At 43.3% G+C, this 24,568-nt stretch overlaps 1 protein-coding gene across 1 annotated transcript in view; it reads left to right on the forward strand.

The window, feature by feature from the left end:
• efr3a (EFR3 homolog A (S. cerevisiae)) overlaps positions 1–24,568 on the forward strand; it is a 102,611-nt gene that overhangs the window by 13,664 nt on the left and 64,379 nt on the right. Inside the window, exon 3 of the mRNA XM_013914179.1 lies at positions 24,171–24,247. Within this exon, the coding sequence (XP_013769633.1) occupies positions 24,171–24,247 (77 nt within the window). The remainder of the gene's footprint in view (positions 1–24,170; positions 24,248–24,568) is intronic.

Genomic DNA, 24,568 nt, shown 5'->3' on the forward strand with positions numbered 1-24,568 from the left:
GGCACAGTGAGAGAGGCTGACAGAGTCCAGGTCTCGGGGATGAAGCCTGCGTGGCAGCGGCCATCGATCTGCTCGTCTCGGTCGTCCAATCAGCTGCCGGTGCTCCTTGACTGACGTGACTCGAGACCAATGGTGGCGAATTCACAGATTTCATGTTGTGAGGGATCCTGACGCTTTCTGACTGCTTTTGTTTTTGAATCGAAGCTCACAGTCGCCTCAGCAGCTGCAGACGGTGTGTGTGCGTGCACGCATGCATGTGTGTGTCTGTAGGATTTGTGCCTGTACAAATGTGAGTGCTAGATTCTCTTATTGCTGTGTCATGTATAAATGAGTATGGGTGGCATTCAAAGAGCTACTTAGATGTATGAACATATTAAAATGCTCAAACATACAGAAAACTCTAGAAAGAGAGGGGAAGAGCTGAGTTACACCATGAAATACAAAAGTTGTGCTTTATTACTCCCAAAAGTTCGGAAATTATTTTCACAGCAGCCAAAAAGCAGCGATAAACCGGAGTGACGGTTTCTCGCAGGATGTCGAAAACCCATCGGCTCGTCCGACGTCGCCGACTTTCAGAAATGGAGGAGGAGCTCGCTGGAGCTGGAGCTGATTGGCTCAACTTTGCTTTTATGCAGGAGACACAAAACAAGCGAGAAGTGAGAGAAATCTCAGCATCCCACGTGAGGTTCTGGGAATAAGCTGCTGTAGTTTGGTTCCAGCTGTTAGAACATTTCCGGGGAGTTATCTGTTACGGGTGCAGTTATGACCACAATGATATTTATCAGGTTATTTATCAGGATTATGCTTTGAGTTTTATGTATAGTGCTAATGTACAAATCTTTGCATCAAAATAAAACTGTTCCTCATTCACCTAAATTCAGTGCACCGCTGAGAAGAGCATAAAAAACAACAGGAAATGAAGTCAACATCTGTCCGACATCACGTTTACCTGAAGCCTTCGGTGCTCACTGTGTTTATTGCACTCTCACCTTTTGCCAAGGGGAACACGACTGGCTGGAGATTCAGGTGAGATGGACAGAGCGCACGCTCGCTTTCATGGACGTCTGAGCTGACGTTGCGCGATTCATGTTCGCAGCCACTGACCTGTTTTACTTTGTCGTCACGCATTAATAATACTGCAGTTTGTGCTGTGTTTGCTGGCAGCTCATTAAGTCAGTTACGTTGCTTTGTGTCATAGACACAGCTCTACAGGTATTCATCACTTATGCTAAATCTGAAGTACTTCCAAAGAACAGATGACGACGTTCTTCTGGGAACAAGCTCGTCACGTTCTGCTGTGCCAGATGTTTGAATTTTTGTTCTCATCGTCTGGTGTCAGTTGTGTATCTGTCTCTTAACACACTGTTACTCATCCCGACTATTTCCAGGAAACTTGGAGCTGCGTGGTGCAGTATGAGGTCGTGTTCATTAAATCAATGAAAATTAAGCCAGAATCCTGATTTGGATTCAAATCGTGTGGCTCAATTAGCCGTAGTGTTTCCTTCCCTCGTGTTGTGATGTTGGCTGTTCAAAGTTTGGAGGCATAAATGGCAAAAACTGTTTCATGCAAAAAGATTTTTGCATGAAAGTTTTCTACTTTTCCTCTTCAGAGCTCTCCTGGTTTGCAGCTCATTGGCTCGTCTGATTAACGCTGCAGGGTCTTTACAATATAAGACTGCTGTTGTGTTTGTTGCACACGTTAGTACTTAACAGTTGCTTGGTAAGCGCATCAATGGTTTAAAAAAAGGACAAGAACCAAATAAAAACAGCATTTTTTTTTTTTAAAGCTAAAACAACAATTTGATTGGTCACAGGAAGTCTTTCTGGGCCGATGGCATCCATTTGTAAATGAGATCTCTCAAACATGGCCGACTCGATCAGCTGCCTCACATTTACTCGTTAACCAACGCAGAGTTCACAAAGTTAATCCACTTGTATCTGAAGCTGCTTCGGTCTGTGTTCCCAGATGAAGCTGAGCATGAAGGACTGCGTGTGCGTGTTTGGGTAGCGGGCGGTCGTCCTTCCGCTTCAGGCTGGCAGATGTTTGATTGGCGGCAGCGCTGAAGCACCAGAGGTCATCCACTGCCTTTCACGCTCAATTAAGTCCCTGCCTGCGGTACACCCTGCACGTCTTTATGAGGGCTCTCACTGATGTGCATGTCTGCTAACTAAATGTAGCTCCAACAGCAGTCTGATGGTTAAAGCTTTCCTTTTAGAGCCAAGCTTGGAGTCAAACGGTTTTCTCAGCGAGTGAGGAGTTGATGGCAGGCAGCACTTCGATTTCCCTGCTGCAGGCTGTGATATTGGTTATAGTAGTGGCTTTCAGACAGAGTGTAATGCAGGTCATTGCTTGTAGCAGGCAAGGATATATCAGGATACACTCTCTGAATGCATGATTGTGCCAGATTATAGGTTGCAGCGCTCATCCAAACAGCACGCGTGAGAGACGGAAGTCATTTGTTACAGGAGCTCTGCACGGCTCTGATGGCTGATGCCACAGGTGCTCTTCACATACGTTCAGATACAAGCCTGGAAACAATGGAGGCGCTTTGTCTTTTATTCTTTTTGGGTCTTTTATGGTTGTGCTTGTGCACATATCTAAAACCAGTCCACGATTTCTAAGCCTTATGGTCATAACTGGTTTGATAAGTGATTTGTCAGCTTGTGCTTACTGACCGTTTTAAAAATATCCTGAAAGACCAACATCTTCCAGCCACCCAGGAGCAATTTGTTGAAAATCTGCTTTTTCCAAAAGGTCTTGGAGATTAGACCAGATCTACTCGAGACTCACGGCCCGCCTGTCGGCACACCTCAGGTGTCACTTCAGTTCAGCCTTTTAGTTGTTGTATCTCACTTATTTGTTACTGCGAAGTGTTTGCCTGTGATTAGTTTAAATGTAATTTTTGCATTGTGTGAATTTTGCATTCGTTTTTTATGTTCTGTTTTCTGTTTTTCTTCTTTTCTATTAAAAGAAACATGTTTCCTGTCAGTGCAGATCAGATGCTTTCATGCTGGATGGGGAGGAGTTTAGAAATGTTGTTTGAGTTTTCCAGTAACTCGTACCCCGATGCAGTCTGAATAACATGAAGATTGTTGAAAATGATCCTGTAATAGATGTGTGGCATGTCTGGAGTGTGAGGAACACACGTGAGCTATTACAGAAGTAAAACTGATGTAAAAGCCACAGACAAATGAAAGTTAAGCTCCGAGTCCACATCAGCAGAGAGCGTAATCCCTGCCTTTGAAAGTCTGGTTACAAACTGTATTTGACTGAGTCCTGATCTTAGACTTCATTATAATGTAAGATGTGACATCTGAGATGCTTTGTGACAGAAGCATAAATAAACTTTGATGTGTTGCATCAAATTTCAGTCAGATCAGACATCAGAAGTCAGATGTGAGGACTTTCACGCGTCGCATCAAGTCTTCTTTCATATTGTGGTTTTAAATCTTTCTCCTGTCAGATCCTCTTGATCTGAGCGGCGTGCCGGGTTGGAAACCGCTAAACCAGGAAATCAAAACCTGAATTTCAGTCACAACTAACTACCTTCAAAATGTCCCTCTCTTTTATTCCTTTGGCAGTTTTCTCTCTGCTCTTATTCTGCATTAACATTTTTAGACATTTTGCTGACATTTAACTTTGCAGATATTTCACCCACAGTCGACTTGGATTTGTAGCTTTTCATCTCTGAGGAAGGTCACAGTCTGAGCTCCGCTCGAAAAGATTCTTATAAAACTAGTTATGTAAAATATTATGATTATATAGTTCTGTATTAATTCTATAAATCATCACAATCAGAGGCTCCTCTACAAATGTGCTTGGTTCTCTGTTCTTGGCTACTTTTTAGGTGAAACTAAATAAAAAGCAGCGTAATCCGAGTGCGACTGTGAGCTTCAAGATGGGTGTTTGCTTGAAATGACTTAATCATTGTTCAGTCAACATTTTCTGGCTTTAGCATTTCAGTCATCATACCTGCCAACACCCCCGTTGTTTCCCAGCAGCAGGTTTACTGTTTTACCTGGAAACCTGCTCCAACTTTATTATGAATGATTCACAGTTTTTATGTAATTAGAACCTTTGTTAAGCAGCATGTTACAGATAATACATAATAGCGCCACATAATACGATTTTCCAGAATAAAGTGGATGGATGACGGTTGACTGTGTGTAATAAGGAATCTGTAATTTCACCCACTGAAGATCGCAGAGGTTTGACATGGAAAAGGTGGCATGTTGGGACCACGTGCCTTTCATTTATCTGATCCACTCTCCTGTTCGCCGCTCAGTTTCACGCTGCCTGCCCAGAGCAAAGCGTTATAGCCTGAGCCTCGATGTTTTCAGATTTGCTAATGAAGCTGAGGTCAGTGGAAACCGCTGTGTTTTCCAGAATACTGCATTCTTGGAATCTCGGTCTTTGCTGCGGGATTAATTGAAATGGCAGTGGCTGAACTCCTAATGTGATCAGTGTAATTCAGTCTCTGGCCGATCGAGAAGATGGGGCTGCTGATAGATTCATTCAGAGGCAGTCCCGCTTAATTGGATTCGTTCTGCCTTTAAAGAAGCAGGATGTCTTTTATAAGGTTTCTGCCTGCAGAGCTTCGCTTCACGTGGACCTCACTGACACTAAAGCAGCAGATATTCTGCATTCAGTAAAAATATCACTGAGTTAGATCTGCAAAAATATAATGTGCATCATCATCATGTTAAATCATTTGCATACCAGAACATTTCATCGAGTCACAGCTCTCCAGCGCTGGCTGACAGAGTGGCCACAAGCGATTACAGCCACAGTAGCAAGATGTCAGAACGGTCGAGCGTCTATATTCGTGACAGTTTTTATTTGTGGCAGCAAAAATTCCAAGTGTGGCTGCAGCCAAATGAACACACTGCTTGGCCGAGCTGTTGCTGAACAGTTCGGGTCTGTCTGTAGTCATTCATCCAAAGCCGAGGCCTAGTTTCCACTACATCTCATCAGGAGCCTCGTGGATGTTTTTCTATTGATCGTCTCTGTAACATCTTTGTTTCGATCTCTGTGAGAGACTCGCGTTTGTAAATCCCAACTAAAATCTGCACAGATGCAGTAAATCGTGGTGTTTCTGCCTTAGCTCCAAGGTGTAGAAATCCTTCTACGCTGCTCATCCGTTTGTGGAGCATTGAAGGACGCGTATAGTCGTGTTCTATAGTGAAAGACTTTACACTTATTTAGAGACGTACTCAAGACTGAGAATAATGCTTAATTACCCACATGCTGCCAATGTTTAGGTTCGTGTTATTCACCTTTCTAGTCTCTAGTTATGAACAGCAAAAATAAACAGGTTTAAGTTGAATATTTTCATTGATGCTACATAGAAATATTGACTCAACTTCAAACTTGCTTTGGTTTCAGAAAGCTTGAAGGGTTGGCTCGTTGGAAAAAATGACCCAAATCTTCTATTTTGCAGTGTTTGGTGACCTAAAAGCCAAAAGATACCAGGGAACCTCTGATTGGCCTTTTAGCAAAACAAACTAACAATATTCCACTAGCTTACTTGGCACAGCCTCTGGGATAGTCTGTTAGCTCATATATTTTTCCAACATGGTGAACATGCAGTGATTTCAACGCTGGTATTCTGCTGTACACCAAACGCAGGATGTCTTTGTCTGCTTGGAAATATGAAAATCTTTAAGCATTTAATGGTATTAAAGGTTTGGGCCGTAGATGAAGCATCTCCTTTGTGTTTTCACTGATTTATTGTGATCCCTTAATGATGTGCTTCCTGATGTTGGCCTCCTTTTAACGGCATTACTTCTTCCATTACTTCTCCTTTGGTTTTTTTTTACTGACACGATGGAAGATTATTAAGAAATGGTCAGGAAATGACTGGTAATCATTTTGAAGTGGCTGAAAATCTCAGTTAAAATGTTAATGTCTATGTGATGGCACTGACACTGGATAATTGAATGCTAATGGAAATATGCCACTAATATTTCCAAATAACAGGCCACATAAATGGTTAGATGGGTGAATGTGGCTTGCGGTGTAAAAGTGCTTTGAGCGGTCAGTAAATCCAAAAAGTAAAAACAGTAGATACCAGTCTATTCACCCCCCTGTACTGCAGGGCTGATTGACACGGTGTCTCCAGGATACTCAGACCTGAGGACCTCTCATGATGTTCAGCATAGCTCCACTGCAGAGCTCTATGAATCATACTGTATGCAGTAATTTCATGGTCCACTGCATTCAGTCTACTGCACAGCCATCAGTCCTGCAGCTGCAGTCACATGACGCACATCATGATGCGAGCTGCCTGTCTAATGTCCTGTAGTGTCTCCTATAGGAAGAGGGAGACTTGATGTCTCATGACTTTCACAACAGCTGCATCACCGCAGAGACGGTCGAGATCAGGTCCATAAGTATCATCCCAGTGTCATGATGTAATATGGCTGTTCTGTGAGGTCAAGCGAGGCACGCAGTGCTACAGTCCTTCTTTAAACAGCATTCTGTGCCATAAAACACCTCCCAGTGCCTGTTTACTGCCATCCTGTGGCAGGAAGCAGGTTTGATGGCGCTTGACTGGGATCTATTGGAATCTGTAACTTCTGTCATTTTAATGGGTGTGTCCTCGTCCTATTAACAAAAACTGAAGCTTTTTACTTGCAGTTCACTCACAGCCACACCTACTGCTGCACATTTTAACATGGGAGTCTCCCTTTTTGAGAACTGTAGTTCCTTTATTAATGGCCACTTTACATGTCGCTCTATACACTCGTTCTTGTGTAACCATATTCTTATTTACTTTGACATGATGCATCCAAAAACAACAACTTTCTGACCTCAGGCAAACTCAACCAAATGCTCTTCTTGGTTCACTTTTCCTCCACGCTGAGCCGTGTTTGAGTTGCCGTTGCGTCGCTGCGCCTAGCAGATGTGTTTTTTCAGCACAAGTAAACTCAAGTGGTGTTGCGTAAACAGCGCCATATGCCCGTGAGTGCTGCATATCGCTTCCTGTGGCAGTCCATTTGCTGACTCATAGAGAAACTGAGACTGTCTGTCAAGAGAGGAAGCAGCACAAAATTGCTCCACTTCAAACCTTCATATCCTGCTGGACCAGAGGCTGATTTTAACTGCTTTCGTGCCCTTCAGCCTTCGATATTTCAGCAGCTGAGCTGGATAGTAAATGTGTTTGTTTCGGTGAACAGCTTGTTTGCTCTTTTTTTTTATCATTTTGAATGTGGTTTAAGAGGTTTTTATTGACGACATATCACAGCCTGGCCGTCCCAACATATCTGCTTTGTGAAGAATAGAAAATAAAAATTCAGTTATTTTGAAATTTGATCTGAAGGAGAAATGAGCTGATAAAAGCTTTACAATTGAATTTTTCCTGCGCTTCCCGTACTCGACCTCATCTCGGTTTTCCTGCTGTTACTGTAAAGTTTTTGCTCATTGGTTGTAAGAAGCGATTTTATTGGTCAGATTTCATTGTTTAGGATGCAAAACGAGGAGGCAGAAAAACCTGTTTCACAGCACCTCGGGAAAAAGGGAAGCACAGTTTTGATCTCTTTTCCTTTTTTTTGGTTTGATGGGGGTTTTTGAAGATCACAGCGTGGGGGCAGCGCCTCCATCAGTCCAACTGAACTCCCATTGTGAGCTGACATAAAGCTGAAGGCCTGGCGGATGGAAGCGGGAAGATAAACATTTTATTGTGATGTGAAGCAGCGGGGTCAGCCGTGTTGACTGAGGTGGTCCTGAACTACGACTAGATGGGAATAGATGTGATTTTATTGCCGCTGAGGTCACAGAATTAGTTTATTATAAAAATACAGATCATCTGAATGTTGTTTTCTGTCAACTGTTGCTGAGGTTTAGTTGAGAAAAGATCAGAAGCTGTGACATTTTATCTAATCCAGCAACTGGATCAGTTCATTACCTCTTTTTTTCACACTAATAAACAACCGTAAACACTGTCAGCTTTGTTTGCTGCAAGTTACCATGAAAACCAAACAGAGCTTTCACTACAACAGTGAAACGTAATAATCAAAGGCCTGTCTTCAGTCCATAAGTGTAGCTGTAGCCAAGCGTGGTAAACTTTGCGACTGCCCTGAAGTATCTGCAGCTGTAGTCTCTGTCAGTCACGCCTGTCGGCTTTCTTCTGGAGCACGAGTTAAGTGAGAGATCCTGTGAATCCCCCCTCAGCTTCCACTGCAAACACTTCACAGCAGCTTCTTTATCAGACTGACGGCTCTCATCTCACCACAGCCGGTGGAGATATGACAGGGAGAGAGGGAATGCTCCTAGCTGAGGCTCTACACTGACACATAATGGCTCCGTGATAAGTGCCAGACCTGTTTTTACTTTTTTTTTTAAAACTGTGTTTGTTAGCAGGACTGCTGAACGAGTTGTATTCACATTTGCATTAAATTGTTCCTGCCGTGGAGCTCTGACCAGGAAGTGATTAAATGTGCCCCGATTTATTTGTTTTCATGTGCTGTGGCACAAACACACACGTGCACACCTGCCATGTATCATCTACACCTACGTGCACGTGACACAGAGCTGTAAAAGAGCAGCAGTCATGCAGCAGGACGTGTTCCTGGTGTGTATTTGTGGTTTGTGACTCGTGTGCAGCACACAGCAGTTGTAATGCTGCCTCTGGATATCGAACTATTACAGTGCGTCTCTCCTACGTCTCTGCTGTGGATTTCATGCATCACATTTTGTGTGTTTGTGCTTCAAGGTGTGTGTAAGTGTATGTCTGCAGGCGTGTCTGAGTGAAACGATGATGTGATGAAGTTTTTATTAATTATTCTTCTGTGTGCAAAGAACAACAATAATCCCATGTTATGTTTTTTATTGGCAGGTGTTACATTAAGAGTTAAAATAAAAAATAAACGTATATGCAACAATAAAATTTAAAAAATGCAGTGAACGTAAACAATCGTCAATTTAAAACAAATAAAAGTAGTTAATGTGAAAAATAATGTCAAAGTGAAACAAAAAAAACTTGGTAGCTAAAATGATGATGACAAACTTAGCGTTTACTTTATTAGTTTCTATCTGAACAGAAGGGTCGGGCCGTGCAGCTGAGACCACCAGCTGTCACCGCTAAGAGAAGAAAAAGCTGCACGACTCGGTGAGGGAGAGGCTGAGAGAAGTTATTTTATTATGAGGCAAATTGACGTGTTATTCATGGAAAGCCAACCTACAGACAAAAGATCTGTGAACTATACTGTGCTGGAGCACAGAAAGGTCAAAAGCACAGATTTATACCTGATTGGCTCTTTTAGGGCCGCATCAGCTCACCTGCCATGTTTGCTCCATCGATTTACGATCTGTGAAGTGTGTGTAATAGATGGTTCTACAAAAGGACCCCTGGGCCTCACCTTACTCATCATTTAGATTCAGGTAGCATCTCTAGATTCCTTATAATGTAATTTAGAGACTCTGCAACATTAGAGAGAAACTAGGAATCAGGTGATCAGCTATGAGCAGCACAGGGCGACAGTGGTGAGGAAGAACTCCTTATTAACAGGAAGAACCAGATTCTTCATCAGTTAGAAGATGATGGGAAAGAGGAGGGAATCCATCACACTTTCAAACACAATGTAACAAATGAACGTTGTATGTCCAACACTTTCTGCAACAACAGTAACGGCTCGTTTGCACCCCCGCTTCCCCAGCTCTAAGGCTGCAGTTTGGCATCCAGCAGCTCTTTGATTCAGGCTAATGTATTTAATATAACACACATTCTTTGCCAAGAGTTGAACTGAGAGACATTAAGAAAGTGATTCAATCCAATAACCACTGAGGGATCCTGAGCTCTCAGGATTTATGAAGAGGAATGTCAAGTTAAATCCCGTCGCTGCGCCTCTCTCCCTCGATAAAAGGCTTAGACAGGTAATTGTGTGCTGGCGCTGACTCTCACCACCCCGCTCCTCCTCTTGGATGCCCACCAGCTTCAGTTTTAGCAGCTCACTCTTTCACTTAGCTGCTCCCCTGAAATGAAGGCTGGTTTAAAGACGTCCTGATAGCTGCGATTCATTATTTAGCAAATACATACAAGTGAAGTTTTGGTCTGGACGTCAGATCTGTGATTAATGTCGTCATCTTCAGTGTCCTCCAGAGCTTCCTTGTCTGGGAGGTGGATGGGAGGGTGGAGGTCTTTATATTGGGCTCATCTGTCAGGTTGTAGCCTCTCCTCCTCCTCATAACCTCTTCAGTGTTTTCTCCCTTCTTGTTTTTCTCCCTCTACCATCACCCGTGATGCCACCCGTTCAAGTCTTTTGCCCTTTTAAACCTTTTGCTCTGTTTTGTCCCTTTTTACCCCCATTTTCCTTCCTTTCTTCCCCTCTTTCACTCCTCCTCTCGCTTTTTCCTCACTCTTCCCCCTGCATCCACCTCTCCCTCTGTCTTTGCCGGCTGATTTCTCCCTGCCGGTGGCTGTAATTTGCTCAGAGACGGATGGGTCGGCTCAGCAATCATCCTCCTCCCTGCTGTTTTTGATGGATCTCCCGGCTCAGCCGTTGGAGTCATTCTTCGAGCCGCTCGGCTTTAGCTACCCCCTCTGTGTCAGACTGATGGAGCGGGCGGCTGGGAGACAGCAGCTTCTGTTTCTTGAATGCGTTTTTTAAAACCCAAATGTCGCCGGATGCGCTCTCGGGGTCGGCATTATAAGCTCGACCTCACCGGTGCTGAGTAGGATCCCCGCTGGCCTTTGCTGAAAATGTTGAAATGCTGGACCCTGCTGAGTCGCCATCTTGGACTTCCTGTGGATTTTCAAGAGGTCGCTTTGTGCTCCCTCATCTTGATGGTGGTCTGTTGGGCTCGGATCAGGAGGTCACGTAGATCATTTGAGTGTCGTGGAGAGAAGATGATTTATTTAAGAGCCTTTATTCCTGCTGGAAGCCTGCTTTTTAGAACCCGTCTGCAGATTGTTATGAAGCTCCGATTCGGTCATTTGCTGCTCAGAAGACAAGAAGTCTGCAAGAACTGGCATTAATTAGCTTTAAGTTTTATTCTTCATGTAAATTTGTAAGGTTTTTTTTTTTTTTTTTAAATAGATGTTGAACAGGTTTTCTATCATTCAACAGCCACTTACTTTTTTGTGGTTTTTATTTGACTAATTTAATGGTTTGCTTTCTCAAGAACTCAACCTTTTAACTAATTCAGGTCTTAAACGGGTCACAGGTGCCAAAACGCATTTTCTCAAACGGTACGGCCTCAAAGATGCGATGAAGAGCTTGGACATCCAGAGGGAGCTCGTTGTAGAGCAGGGGTGTCAAACATAAGGCCCAGGGGCCAGACTGCCAGACACTCCTTCATAAATTTCACAGCATTTCTTACTGATAGGCAATAGATGAAAGAGGTAAAGACATGGCTGTTCATACTATAATTATCAAAAGCAGAGGTTCTCTCTAATCTTACACATTTATTTCTTACAATTTAAACCCAAAGACTCGAGGGTTGAATGTGTAGGTAAACTTCTTTACGCTGACAGAGGAATTTACTGTTCCAGCCCATTTTAAGATCAAAGTGAGCTGTATGTGGCCCACCATGGAAAACAAGCTTGGCATGGCTGGAGAAGATCCCGGGGAAAGGATCCAGCTGAGATGATCCAGGCATCTGATTGGATGGGAGGAGATTCTGAGCTGGACCCACAACAACATTTTGCTGGGAACAAAGCACATTTGGATTACCTGCTTGGCTTCCTTGACCTAAGTCTGGAAAAGTAGAAGATGCTTTGGGAAGCATGGCTGTCAGTGATATATTGTTGACCCCTCAGACACACTAAAGTCTACCTTTACCAGTCAAAGAGTGCTTGATGTTTTTCTAGTGCATCCTTTACTGCTTTTTAACATTTAACATCATCAGGAATCTGTTCCAACACACCTTGAGAAGCCGTTATCTTTTAATAAAGGATTATAAAACACTCCTTCGTGGTCTGGCCCAACTGTGACCTCAGTCACCAACACGCAGACATTCATGAAGTAATACTCACTTTAAAGTATTTAAACCTGAAACCTGTAGCTTTAAATAAAACTGCAGTATTTTTTGTCCCCTCTGTTCTGTTTTAGGGGTTAATATTCACTGTGCTTAAAGCAAAATAATCCATTTGTCGTTTTGTAAGACTTGTACCTTCCCGCCTCAGCGTTTGCAGAGAGCTCAAGTTCCCCGTGACGCCTCCTTCCTCTTCACCATCTAGGAAACGTGAACCCTCAGATTTCATCTGACTCCGTTTCCATTTCCTTCTTTTGTCTCCTCTACATAAATATTTAAATGAGAAACACTGAGCTTCCACCGCCTCCGCAAGAAATCCACTATCTGTAGTTGGATCATAATTCACTTTCGAACATAACAAATTTATCACAAGGCGCCGACTGTTCCTGTGGCTGCTGGGTAAATGTTTATAAGGCAGTGCCACGGGGAAGGTGAGAGCACTCAAGGCGATACCATCGCAAATCTCTCTACTGTATAAATAAGGGAAGTGTTGGTGAATATCCTTGGTTTCAGGGAAAAACTTTAACTTGTAGATTTATTATGCAAATTAAGACTCAACGAATTCTGCACATGCTTTAAGATGTGTTAACTAATACAACACGAAGCACGGAGGGAAGCGTTTTAATTGTCAACTCTTGATGAGGTTGAGATGTTGTGTGATTGTTAAAGTGTATAAAGGTAAGCGTAATTCTCCAAAGCAGAAGTATTTGCTCTATATTATCTTACAGACACTGTGGGTGAGGGGGTGAGGAGGGGGGAGTAATTAGCAGAGAGGGTATTTGCATAATTCATAAACAAATGCAATAAACTAAAATTAGTAGAGGTTATTATAGCTTCAACGTTGAGATTGAAATAAACTGTAATGTAAATTAATATTTGAAGATTCAAAAAAGAAGTGTAAACCAGATAATGAAGTTGTTGTACAGACACCTGAACGTAACTTTACCCTCATCACAGTTTGTGGAGGAAAAAAATGATTTGTTGATTCAAACAAAGAAAGTCTCGGTTGGTTCGTGTTGGATCGATTAAACGTATTTTTAGATTAAATGATATAAACATTTAGAGATTAAATAATTAGGGCCTTGTAGTCTACATTGTGATGGGTGAGTTTTTAGCTTTTCACAGATTGTCCAAAAATAGGATTAAAAGAAAAAGATGAGTATATGAGATGATGCTGACTCCCTGACTGGTTTTGAATGTGAAGATAATTTTAACCAAACAGCTCACAGGCTGCGTGGGAGCAAACCTTTTGGAGTAATGTCACAGCTATAGCATGCTAGTTAGCTTAGCTTAGTCTGTGATAGCTTTGGTATCGTTTGGATGATACTGGCAGCATGTTTTTTGGTCTCAGTTAAGTCCGTTTCCTCCGAAACTCTGGCTGAAAGATCAGATCTGATGTCACTGATCGCACCAAATGGAACAAATATATTATATTTGCAAAGACAGCGAGTTAAATCCAACAGACTGACTCGTTAAATGAGAAACAAACTGGACTAAACAGGCTGTTTTATGAGTCCTCCTGGCATCCTGCGTTTGCACATCGAGGAAAGGTCGCAGTAATATTGAGCACCACAGGAGAGTTTATTACTCTGCTTATGAGTCCAAACTCCCTCGACCTGTATTGCTCGACTCCCTTTTATAATGTCCCAAAATGAATGTTGTCCTTTCGCTCTGAGGTCTAAATGCCCCGGCTCATGTAACCCTAACAGCTCACTCTGTATTTTCTTTTTTCCTGAAAGCTTTAAGAAGTTTAAGGTGTTTCACCCCATCGTTCATGTCAGAAACTCATTATAAAAAATCTTCCTAAATAACAGCACATCCTAACTCTTTCATCCTGCCCATTGTTGGGAATAAAATGAAGAGTAGTCCTTATCTTACTCGAGCCAGAGACGAATCGGAGAAAAATCCACATGTTACAGAAGTTTAGCCTCCACAGTTTCATTTCGCAGTGGCCACGTTTATGATGTGAAAGGTAGCAGTGCATGCAGGGAAAATAAATCTGATAATCTGATCAGTGTTTTGGTCCCAGCGTTTCACAAACTAAGGTTGAACTAACAAAATAGGCAGAAGTCTTACAGCTGAACATCTGAGCTCTCCGACTGTGCTTTAATATAAACAGCATTTCTGCAAAGGAACGGGTGCAGCGAGCTCACCTTCTGCTGATAAATAAGAGACCTTGAGAAGTTGTGTGTCCGGCGGTCAGATAATCCTGCTGACAGACCGCCGAAACCCGGCCACAACTCCGAGCCACAGACTGAGGGGGAAAAACAGATTTTTAAGCAGCATAAATTTAGATATCCGTCTGGCTGGGACAGCTCCAGAGCGACAGGGAGGCTGTAAATTTATGGGCCATCATCTGTTTTTGTGCATGTGTCCTTCAAGGTTCAAAAGCAGGATGTGGTAATGCAAGTCAATGAGCCCACCAGCCATTCACAGGAAGGGTTTTCAAAGCAAGCAAACACTCGGGCCATTTGCAAAATGCATAAATATCAGGATATTTATGGGTATGAGCAGCAGACATTCATGTATAAATAATGTGTAACTGTTAATGTAACAAACAGGCTCACAGCTGCAGATCTGATGAGACACTTTTTAGGTGTGAAGTAAATATTGGAGTCATGATGTGTCAGATTTCCATATTTCCTTCGTCTTCCTGACTGACAGTGAGCCTGTTGGAGATGGATGTACAAAGTGGGTCCTTTTTTCTTTCCAGGTGAAATAAAAATGACATATTTGAATATGTTGGGCACATCGTATACAAACAGTTTGCTTTTAATTCTTGAACATTCATTCACAGATTTGCATATTTCACCAACAGGTGCAATGGACAGATTCATATATCTGCTAATTGGTACTAACAGACTTGAATACAGCAATTTCACTCACCAAAACTGGAGCACAGACAGATTTTTATCAGCTAATTCCAACAGTATAAGTGTAGCAGAGAGAGTCGGGTTCAGTGTCGTGAATTAGTGGAGGTGAAATCTGCAGCTGCTTGTGTCGGGGCACCAATCAAGTCGAGTTCTTAAAAAGGGAGAAATTGACTCTACAAGCCCATCCATTAGAGGGTTGTTGGAGAGGTGGGACTTGCAGAGCCTACGTCGTACCAGCATTTATGCTCCTGTCTGCTTTGTTGTTCAATTTCACCACCAAAACACTAGTTGGCAGAGTTTCTATCTTTGATTTGCTCCATTCTCTTCTGATCTCTTTGAAAAATGGTAACAGAAGAAGAAGCAGCAGTAAACGACAGCACTAAACGGTAGAGCAGGGCGATATGGCCAAAAAATATTTATCACGATATATATTTGAAAATTTGCGATAACGATATAACTGACAATATAACTGATTGCGAGACAAAATACAACTCCACAACTTTACAAGCGCAAAAAAACCCATTCCATTTATTTTCACTTAAACAAGCAGCTGTTTTTTTTAGTTTTTTTTTTTTATGTGCACTAAAGCTTTATAAAAATGTAACAGTGCCAATGCAAATTCCTTGCTGACAGTTTAACCAAAAGGCATTTCCAGTAGAAATGGGCTGACGTATCCTGAGCATAACCATGTATAATATCCACTAAAGTTATAAAGAGGTGCTTTGCAACATTAAACTGCAGTGTGGGAATAACAAAGTGAAATACGTATTTTTCGGACCATAAAGTGCACGGGATTATAAGGCACATTAAGCGAAACAAAGCAGTCAGATAAATCAAACTATTCAACTCATTCTTCTTGCTTCCTCCACTTCTGTACCATTGATTTGTTAATGTTGTATTCTATCACAGCTGCTCTATTCCCATGTTGTTGCAGTATATTAATGACTAACCTCGTATTGTGGATGGATTATCTCAGTTGTTCTCCTGACTGAAGTTTGGTCCGTTTACAGCATCCTGCCATGCGATTGCATTTGTCTCTAACCATCAGGAACCTTCACGTTAACTTTTATCAAGTGGAAAAGTGTTAGCTTAAATCCTGCAGCTTCACTGTTTATATTATGCTAACATAGCTGTGTCGCTAGCGATCACGTTGCACATCATTATATACCAGCTAGCCCAACTTCAGTAACCCTACAAACGTCACTGCTGTTTAGTTTCCTGTCTTCATTTATGTTGGAAGTGATAGCAGAGCTGTACGTTTGAATTTTTTCAGAAATCTCAGTCAGAACATGCTACATTATGCTTAGGTAACTAGCGAGCTAACTTCCGCTAACTTCCTGCTAACTTTTAACTCCATTAAATGTAATAAATTCTTTTTTTCATGGATGCCTGGATGTTAAACTTCATAGTTACACCTGGTAAAGCAGCAATGCTGATTGTTTTATTAAAGATGAAATAATTTAGACAGTTTTTAACTCTCAGTGATGCTGCAGTGTTCGTTTGACTTTGGGACCTGAAAGGGACGGAGTATAGGACCCAGATTACTCCCAGATTTACGAGCACCTTAGTCCGACAAATACGGTAATAACAACGGCCCGCTTGCATGTTCTACAAAAAGAAAGTGCTTTGATGGGTATCTGACGGACAAACACCAAACCAGTTCCACATCACTGAAGTAGCACCATTTTTAAAAACCAATTCTGATTCATCCGTTTCACTGAACGATCCGCTTTCTCCCTTCTCATTCTCCGTTACCGCCATGCTTTTTCGGCCATGTGCACATGCGCGTTTTACACATATTATCGCGATATTTCTTTTTCTTATCGTTGCCTAACATTGTACCGGTATTTCCGTGAACGGTATAATATGGCCCAGCCCTACTAAACGGGTCCATCGCAGTCGCTGCAGACTGGGTCGAAGAAACATGTTGTTACATTTCTAACGAGTAAACATCAGGTTATGGCGTAGGGTTTCAGAAGGGCTTGCAGCATGATTTGAGTTCAGTGTGACCACGAAGCACGAAAACACCCTGGACATGCTTCCAGCTGTTCTGTGATATTTCAGCCAAACCATGCTGGGTTTTTATGGCACACGGACATCATCTCAGTTACGTCCATTAGATTAACTTAACATCACGTCCTGGATGTCCTTCAGTGGCTTTAATGCTCCCTTCATGTCTGTCTAAAAGATGTAGGGGACCATGCTTGTGCATCAGATCAGTGTCAGAGCTGATGAAGATGGATCTGTATCAGCTTTATATCTTCATATAAATACCTGCGTCCTCGTCTGTAGTCCTTCAGTGAGAGGATTATGTTTCCTGTCTGATAACATCGCCCTGCTTTCCCTTGAAAATTTTAACAATAACACGCTCAGCCACCCGCTGCTCTCCTTCAGGCCGCTCTCACAGCTCATTTAAATCCAGCTTCTATCATCACAGACTCAACTTTATTAATTTTTCTTATCTCCAAGGACGGCGTCTCAGCAGCCAGACGGGCCCGCGCACACTCATCTGCGACCCCAAAAACGCGAGGCGAACAAGGGCGCAGCGAGGAGGATGCTGTCGGGCGCCTGATTGACAGTGTGTAGAGAGAGAGGGAGGGAGAACATGGCTTTCATCTGCTTGTCAAAGGGCAGGGAATTAATCAGCAGGGGTGAGGGCACTCTTTAATCTTGTAGATTACGTGCCTTGCAGACGGTTTAGGTGTAGATTAAAGGACGGGCCGATGCCAGAGGTGAGAGTTGCATTGGTGGGAGGTGTGTTTGTTTTTACTTACGGCTGGAGAAAAGATGGAAGTAGTAGATGGAGCAGCAGCGTCATGCTTAAGAGGTCTTGAGGTGTATGTTTTCATGGAGCTGTAGGGTCTGAAGAACATAATTCTACCTCTGTATACGCCACTGGAAGTATAGGGTAACATATCTGATGAAAGAAAACTAAACCTGATGTGTTTACTGGCTTTAAATATGGATGAAAATGAGGAGGAAATACAACCGCCCTCTTATGTAGGTTGATTGGTGATGTAATCATTTATACAGCTGGGGAAAACATCCATCCGTGAGTGTAAAGTGGTGCTGAGTGTCATCGTTAATTTTTTTAGCCTTGAAATAAAATAGCAACAGACAGAAGGCCATGTATCAATACCTCAACTCAAAGGCAACATATTCTGCTCTACTACAGTTGCTTTGCATGAATCACTGTTCAAAAGAATCCCTCTTTATGTGCAGCATCTCACCTGTTTCTGTAACTCTTTTTGATTGGCAGCCCATTAACCTGCAGATGGGTGGGGCTTCCTTACCTTACGTGACCTTTTCAGGATATCTACACTCTGTGACATCATGCACATCCAAGAGTAGAAAAAAACGTGTGAAACAGAGTGGTTAGCCTGAAAAGTGCATCATTAATTAAAACTTTGTCCATGTTTAAAATGAGCATCAATGAGTTGAAGATGACGTGTGTCGCAGGAAATAAGCAAAACCAGAACAAGTAGTCTTTAAACCTTTGAAGTAACAGTTTGAGTTACCAAAACTGATTGATTGCACTAAAAAGCCCATTCGAGAGGTCGAGTGGAATCGAATTAGCTGATCTGAAGCTTCTCCAATAACAGTCAGCAACAGCTACTTCAGCTGGTATCCACCCCTAACTCTGAATTATGTGCAACTTTAAGCATAAACGAAATGTAAACAATTTAAAGCGCCCCTCTCGTAGTTGTTATGAACTGGAAGCTCTCCACAGAGAACTACAATCATGCTTTGTTGCAGGCCTAAACATTTATTGTGTAAACTTGCCTGTGGGGACTGACTCGTTTTTGGAGAGATCCTCCAGAGGCCATTAGGAGGTTCAATTCTTGGCTTCATTTTTCATCCCTGGAGGTTCCTGGTTGGTTCTGCTGCTTTCAGTTTGCATTTTTTGGATTTCTGGTCCACAGGTGTTCATGTATCCAGACACAGGGCTGGTTTTGGAGCTGTATGTTTACTCATGTCTATACCAACCAAACTGGCACATCTCCAGGACTTTTCCCGAAAGGCTTTTCCACATTGTGTGATTTCTACTGGGAATCTTTTCCATTTAAATACCTCAGCTTGCCAAAAACTACTTGTAGCCCGTGTCCTGACAGCCCGGTCCATTCTTCTAGATCATTCCTTTTAATCTGTTTTAGTTTCCATTTATTTAGTTATTTGAGCAGCTCTTGGTCATCGTGCTTCTTCCAGCCCTGATCCTTCCAGACCTTTCTTCTCTGTTTTGTTTTGGAGATATAAATATAGGCTGACTGTAAACTGCCGCTCACGAGGACAGGATGTGTTACCAACAAGGATGTAAGGGAGCTCATTTACATGCATTTTTTTCATAGTGTATAACCATTATTAAAAATGTGTTTACATTTTCATGAATAGAGCATATAATTCGTTTTTGTGTCCAGCTTGTGGAACCTTTCTTCTCTGGTTTTTTACCTTTTAAGTCTTGTGACGTCCTGTCATGTGATTAAAAGGAACCACAAAGCTTTTATTTGTGGTTCTCAGGTTAATGTTCCTCTCATTTCTCACTGAGATCCTGCTCTGAGATGATGTCAGAGACACTTTGAGGCTCTTCCGTTGCCAGGTTTTGTCCCCGTCTCTGTGTTGGATTACGTTTTCCAGTGAGCGCAGAGGCCGGTAACCCGAGACCCTGTGGACAGACCTACATTAGGCCCGGCAGGGTGTCGTCTTCTCTGCCAGAACGTGGGGTAATCCCAGGTGATTGTAGACTCGCAGCTCCAGCTCGAAGCCCAGTGGTTGAGCATGTTGTCCATCACAGATGTGATGCTGATCCTGTACCAGGGAAAAAGCATGAAACTGTGAAGCTGGAACGTTTTCTTGGTGTCACTGGTGAGGCGGACACAGAATCTACTTTTTGAGCAGACAGTCTCATTTTGGAGGATTTACTCCAAGAAGAGAAACCCATGCCTGCCCACTGAGGCTGTGGGATCTGTTTGGACCACAGTTGGGATAAATTGAAGTTTTCTGCAATTATGCCGTCATTTTGTGGTAACGTGAGGAGGGGTATCCTGAGGAGATACAGGCAGGTGCCTCGAACCGAGGCTGACGGAGCCTTCAGCTACAACCGCTCCTCAAACAGACGAGGCCTCGTGAGCTCCGGTAGGTCAAACTCGACCCCACGTTTGTTTTTTTTCTATTTAACCAACATTTCAAACTCTTCTGTTTAAAAAGTTTAATGATCATTAAACTTTTCTGAAGTAAAGAAAAATAAAGTACTAAACTAGACGAGAAGGACAAACGCGACGCTTCAGTTCAGTATAAAATTTTAATCACAGTCTGGTTGGTTTCTCATTAAAATGAGACACAGATATGAGACTCAATGTGACAAACGAGCAGAAAATCTCCGAGCAACAGTTTCAGAAATCTGAGTTTATCGTGCTTACCTCTGCAGCTCTGTGATCCTCCTGCTTTAGCTTCTTATTTTCACTTCACATAAAAATGCAAACCATAATATTTGATTAATCAAACACGTGCAGCTCGTGCTGGGCTGGATATCAACCAAGAAAAATGATGTTAGTACTCAGGTGTTGCTCGGGGGCAAAGCAACTGTCTGATGACAAATCTCTACCCAACATGCAACTGTGATTAAAGCACGTGCTACAAACTATTTAGACCCACTGCAGACAGAAGTGGATTCAGACGTTTAGTGGCGATTCATGCTTCGCTGCATGACTCCAGCGGTTTGTCAGGACGTGTTAACCAACGTCCGCCCGCCTTTGTGTTCGTCGCTGCAGGATGATGGATTCCATCCTCTGTAATGGCCTCTCCTCAGCCCGCTCACTTTGTTGTGCGTGTTTGTAATTTATTTGTGTGTTTGAACGACCACCACGGTCTCTCCGTCTGAAGCCCGCAGCAGTCGCGCAGCCTTCTCTGCAGCGCAATGCTTGAATTGATGCATCGCCTCTATTACGGCGCTGAAGTCACGATGCTCGAAACCAGAATTAGTTTTAATGTAATTTAAAGCTGCTGTCGTTCATTTTCTGCTGTTGGTGCCTCCATACAAGACGAGCTGAGCGCGGCTGAAGGCGGTCCAGGAAACGCAGTGAGATGGTAAACTGATCAAAAAAGGATCGGAGCTCAAAATACAAGGCGAAGAGGACCGAATGTTAAAGGAAGCATTAGAGCTGTCAAGAGACAGACGGCTTGGCAAAGAGGAAGCTGAACACCGGAGCCCAGGTGCACTCGATTAGTCCAAAATTTGACCTCTGCCTCCTTTTCCTTGACCTCAGTGTAGTCAGGAGGTAGAGGAATACCGATGGTGCTCAGAGAATCTGACAGAACGATACTTCACTCAGTTAGGAACCTTCCTCAGTGAAACTGACTTTTTAAATACACCCCTGAAGGTCCCTGAGGGCGGAGCTAGCGGGATTATATGATAACTGCACATGTCCCTTGAGCCTCTCTTTAAACTAGTCCTTTAAAGGCGGATGCATTTTCACCCTGAGCTGCTGCGGACGCTGGAATGAGAGGCGAGTTAACAAGGATGGAAACAGAAAGCTGTCACACCACCTCCCCCCTCTGCAGCGCCGTGTTTGGCCCGATCCATCTGCTGTCCCCGAACGCCTCGCGCAGGAGGAGCCGCGGCCTCCCAGGTGTTTCCACTTCATCCTCAACGTCTGCAAACACACAAACACACACGCTGTGTCTCTGCAAGAGCCCAGCATGTGCGCATTTACATTCATGCGTCTTCACCTTTTCAAGTGTAAAGGCTGTAAATAAGCCGTGTCTAAGATGACTGCAGCGAGAGGCACAAACGCGATGTTTAATCTGAAGAAGCTTCTGATTCTACTCATTCTAGAGGCCTAACTGTTGATGTGCAACACTGTGATGGACATGAAAGTCGTGTCAGCTGACGGTCACAATAACGAGGCCAAAACTTTGGTTAAGACATGAAAACGAAGATTTAAATCAGAATTAGCAAAGCAGGGACGTGCACACGCTCATGGCTGTGAACAACGTGACTTTGTCAGAGTCTCTGTGTCGCGCTTACAGGTGTAGAGCGTCAGAGCTGAATTCCATTAAAGCCGACGAGTTGCACTAACAGACGGCCGCTCCCCCCGCCGCCCTAATGTGGCAGGCAATTGTAGGATCTGTAATGAACGCTTTAAAGTGGCGGCAGGTTGTTGATACAAGCCTTAATGAAGTTGGTAATCTGCAGGCTCCCCCGAGGACTGCTCTCTGGAGGTGTTGCGGTCACCTTCCATCTTATGAAGGGTGTCAGCAGCAGGGGCTCCTGGGAAATGATGTCCCAGGCCTGATCCCTGAAGTTAGTGTTCTGAGTCTGAGGAGGGAAGCGGAGGAATATGGAGAAAGTAGCATTTCTGCTTTTGTTTCCCATAATCTGCCTTTAAATGTTGGTATTCAGTGTAACAACTGAAAATAAAATAAATAAAAAATGTTGGTATTTAGTCAATAAATGGATTAGAAACATCTTGGCAAAGTGTTATCCTGATGACACACCCACACCGCCACATCTGTCTCTCCGTCAGTCTGTGGAAACTTCTCCTTTTCAGGTTTTATCCATCCATCCATTCGCTTCCGCTTCTCCTTTTCAGGGTCGCGGGGGGCGCTGGAGCCTATCCCAGCTGTCATAGGGCGAGAGGCAGGGTACACCCTGGACAGGTCGCCAGTCTGTCGCAGGGCTAACACACAGGGACAGACAACCATTCACACTCACATTCACTCGCACATTCACACCTAGTGGCAATTTGGATTTTCCAATTAACCTATCCCCACAAGCTGCATGTCTTTGGACGGTGGGAGGAAGCCGGAGTACCTGGAGGGAACCCACGCAAACACGGGGAGAACATGCAAACTCCACACAGAAAGGCCCCGGCCTGATGGTGGAATTTTTGCGTTGGTGCAGATGTTTTTGGAGCTGGATCTTCTGATGGTTGTGAGCCAGCTGCCCGCTCAAAGCATCGAGCTTGATTGATTTTTAAGAAATATCAATAAATGACGCCCGGCTTCATAAGCCGTTTAAATGTTTCTTTGCAGCTGGTGGATTTAAATTAAATTCTGGGAAGTGTTATTTGGTGTTTTGGACGATCATGTTTGGAGGATTTCTCTCCTTTCTTCTGATTCTCTGCGTTTGGATTCAGCTTGAGCCAAATTTACATGCTGTTAATTCCTTAATTGATTTTTGGTGGTTTCCAATAGTTTTTCAAATTTAGTCTGAAGTAAAAAAAAAACAACAACTACTCCTGCTTAGTCTCTCAGAACTAAGGTCAAGGTCTAAATTGTTATATTTGTATTATTTTAACACAATGTTACAGAACTGCTAAACATTTTTACTGCTTCCATAAACACCTTGCATTTATTAAACCTTTACAAATGCAGTGCTGTGTGAAACTCTTAAGCCAGCACTTCTGTGGTGAAAAATGTCCAAATCAGAACTCTGGAGCCTCAAAGTTTGGGGAACTGCTGCTCTCAACCATTTGATCATTTCCAGGAAGGAAACAAAGCATAAAGAATGAGTGGTGGCTCGAGTGTGCACAGTGCTGTTGTCCTTCTCATTTCAGATGTTTAGAGTTGCTTCCCCTCGTACTAATGTTTTGCCTCATTGATCGACTGTCAGGGCAGCGCGGCGCTGCCGTGACCCCTCGGCTGTGGTCTGCTGCTCCTCTGAATGCAGAAACGCTGACATTTCACTGATGACACTTTGCACTGACGGTCGAGGTCATCAGTCAGGAAGAGCGTTCACAACTCTGTGTGCACGTGAAGTTTGAGACCTGTCGGGACAGAAAGATGATAATGTTTCATGTTGCATTAGCCCCACGTTAGGGGAATTACTGGATAATGTTAGGAAAGGACAAATTCTCACCTTGGATTTAACTGCTTAGAAAGAAATGGCCATAAAGTACGCAGTAGTTGAACACTGCATGAACTCGCATGAGTCAGATGCCCCTCGTGAGGACTTCTTCGCCGCCGATCCCCAACTCTGATGACTCATCACTTTCGTATTGACTCCCGGCCTGCTGCTTGTAATGCTAATTCATGTTGGTCAATACGAGGTGACCTATCAGAGCGAGCTCCTGACTCCAGAGTAAGTTTGGATTGTCTCAGGCGCTCGCCCATGAGTCACAGGAGGAAACGTGAATGTGTTTTACAGTCAGGTTCCATCGATCCGATTGAAAGCTCCACATTTCGTCCTTAGCTACTCTGACTTAAAAGGGTTACAAGCTCCATTTCTTGCCTCCAGTTTTCTGTTGTCTGTGAGGCATGAAGACAGCTGTAATTACAGAAAGTTGGAGGTCAGGCTTCACTGACGGCCATTTCTGTCTTTGTTGCAGGAGTTTGCGGCTGCTGTGGGCCACTGAGGCCGAGGTACAAACGCCTGGTGGACAACATCTTCCCTGAGGACCCCAAAGTAAGTACCTGCAAACACATTTACATGTTTGTTGTCTCCCCTATAGGACATTTAATCTAATCAAATGCACAAAGACTGGACCCAGGTGTGACGTGACCTCCGCTGCATAAAATCTACCATTAATGTGAAAATGTTTTACATCCAGATTAGTAAAGTATCAGATTTTTACCTTAACACAGCTGAAACAGCGCTCCTAAAGACCTTTACTAACACTAGTTTGTGCATTCATGTGTGAGGCCACGTGTCAGATTTGTTCTACTGATCCTTTATCTGTTGCTCTGGGGAAGCTGCGAGGGTTTCCCAACATCCTCCGCTGTGTTT

This window comes from Pundamilia nyererei, unplaced genomic scaffold (assembly GCF_000239375.1).
Source record: "Pundamilia nyererei isolate P.nyererei 1_Seehausen unplaced genomic scaffold, PunNye1.0 scaffold00177, whole genome shotgun sequence".
Classification (NCBI taxonomy): Eukaryota; Metazoa; Chordata; class Actinopteri; order Cichliformes; family Cichlidae; genus Pundamilia; species Pundamilia nyererei.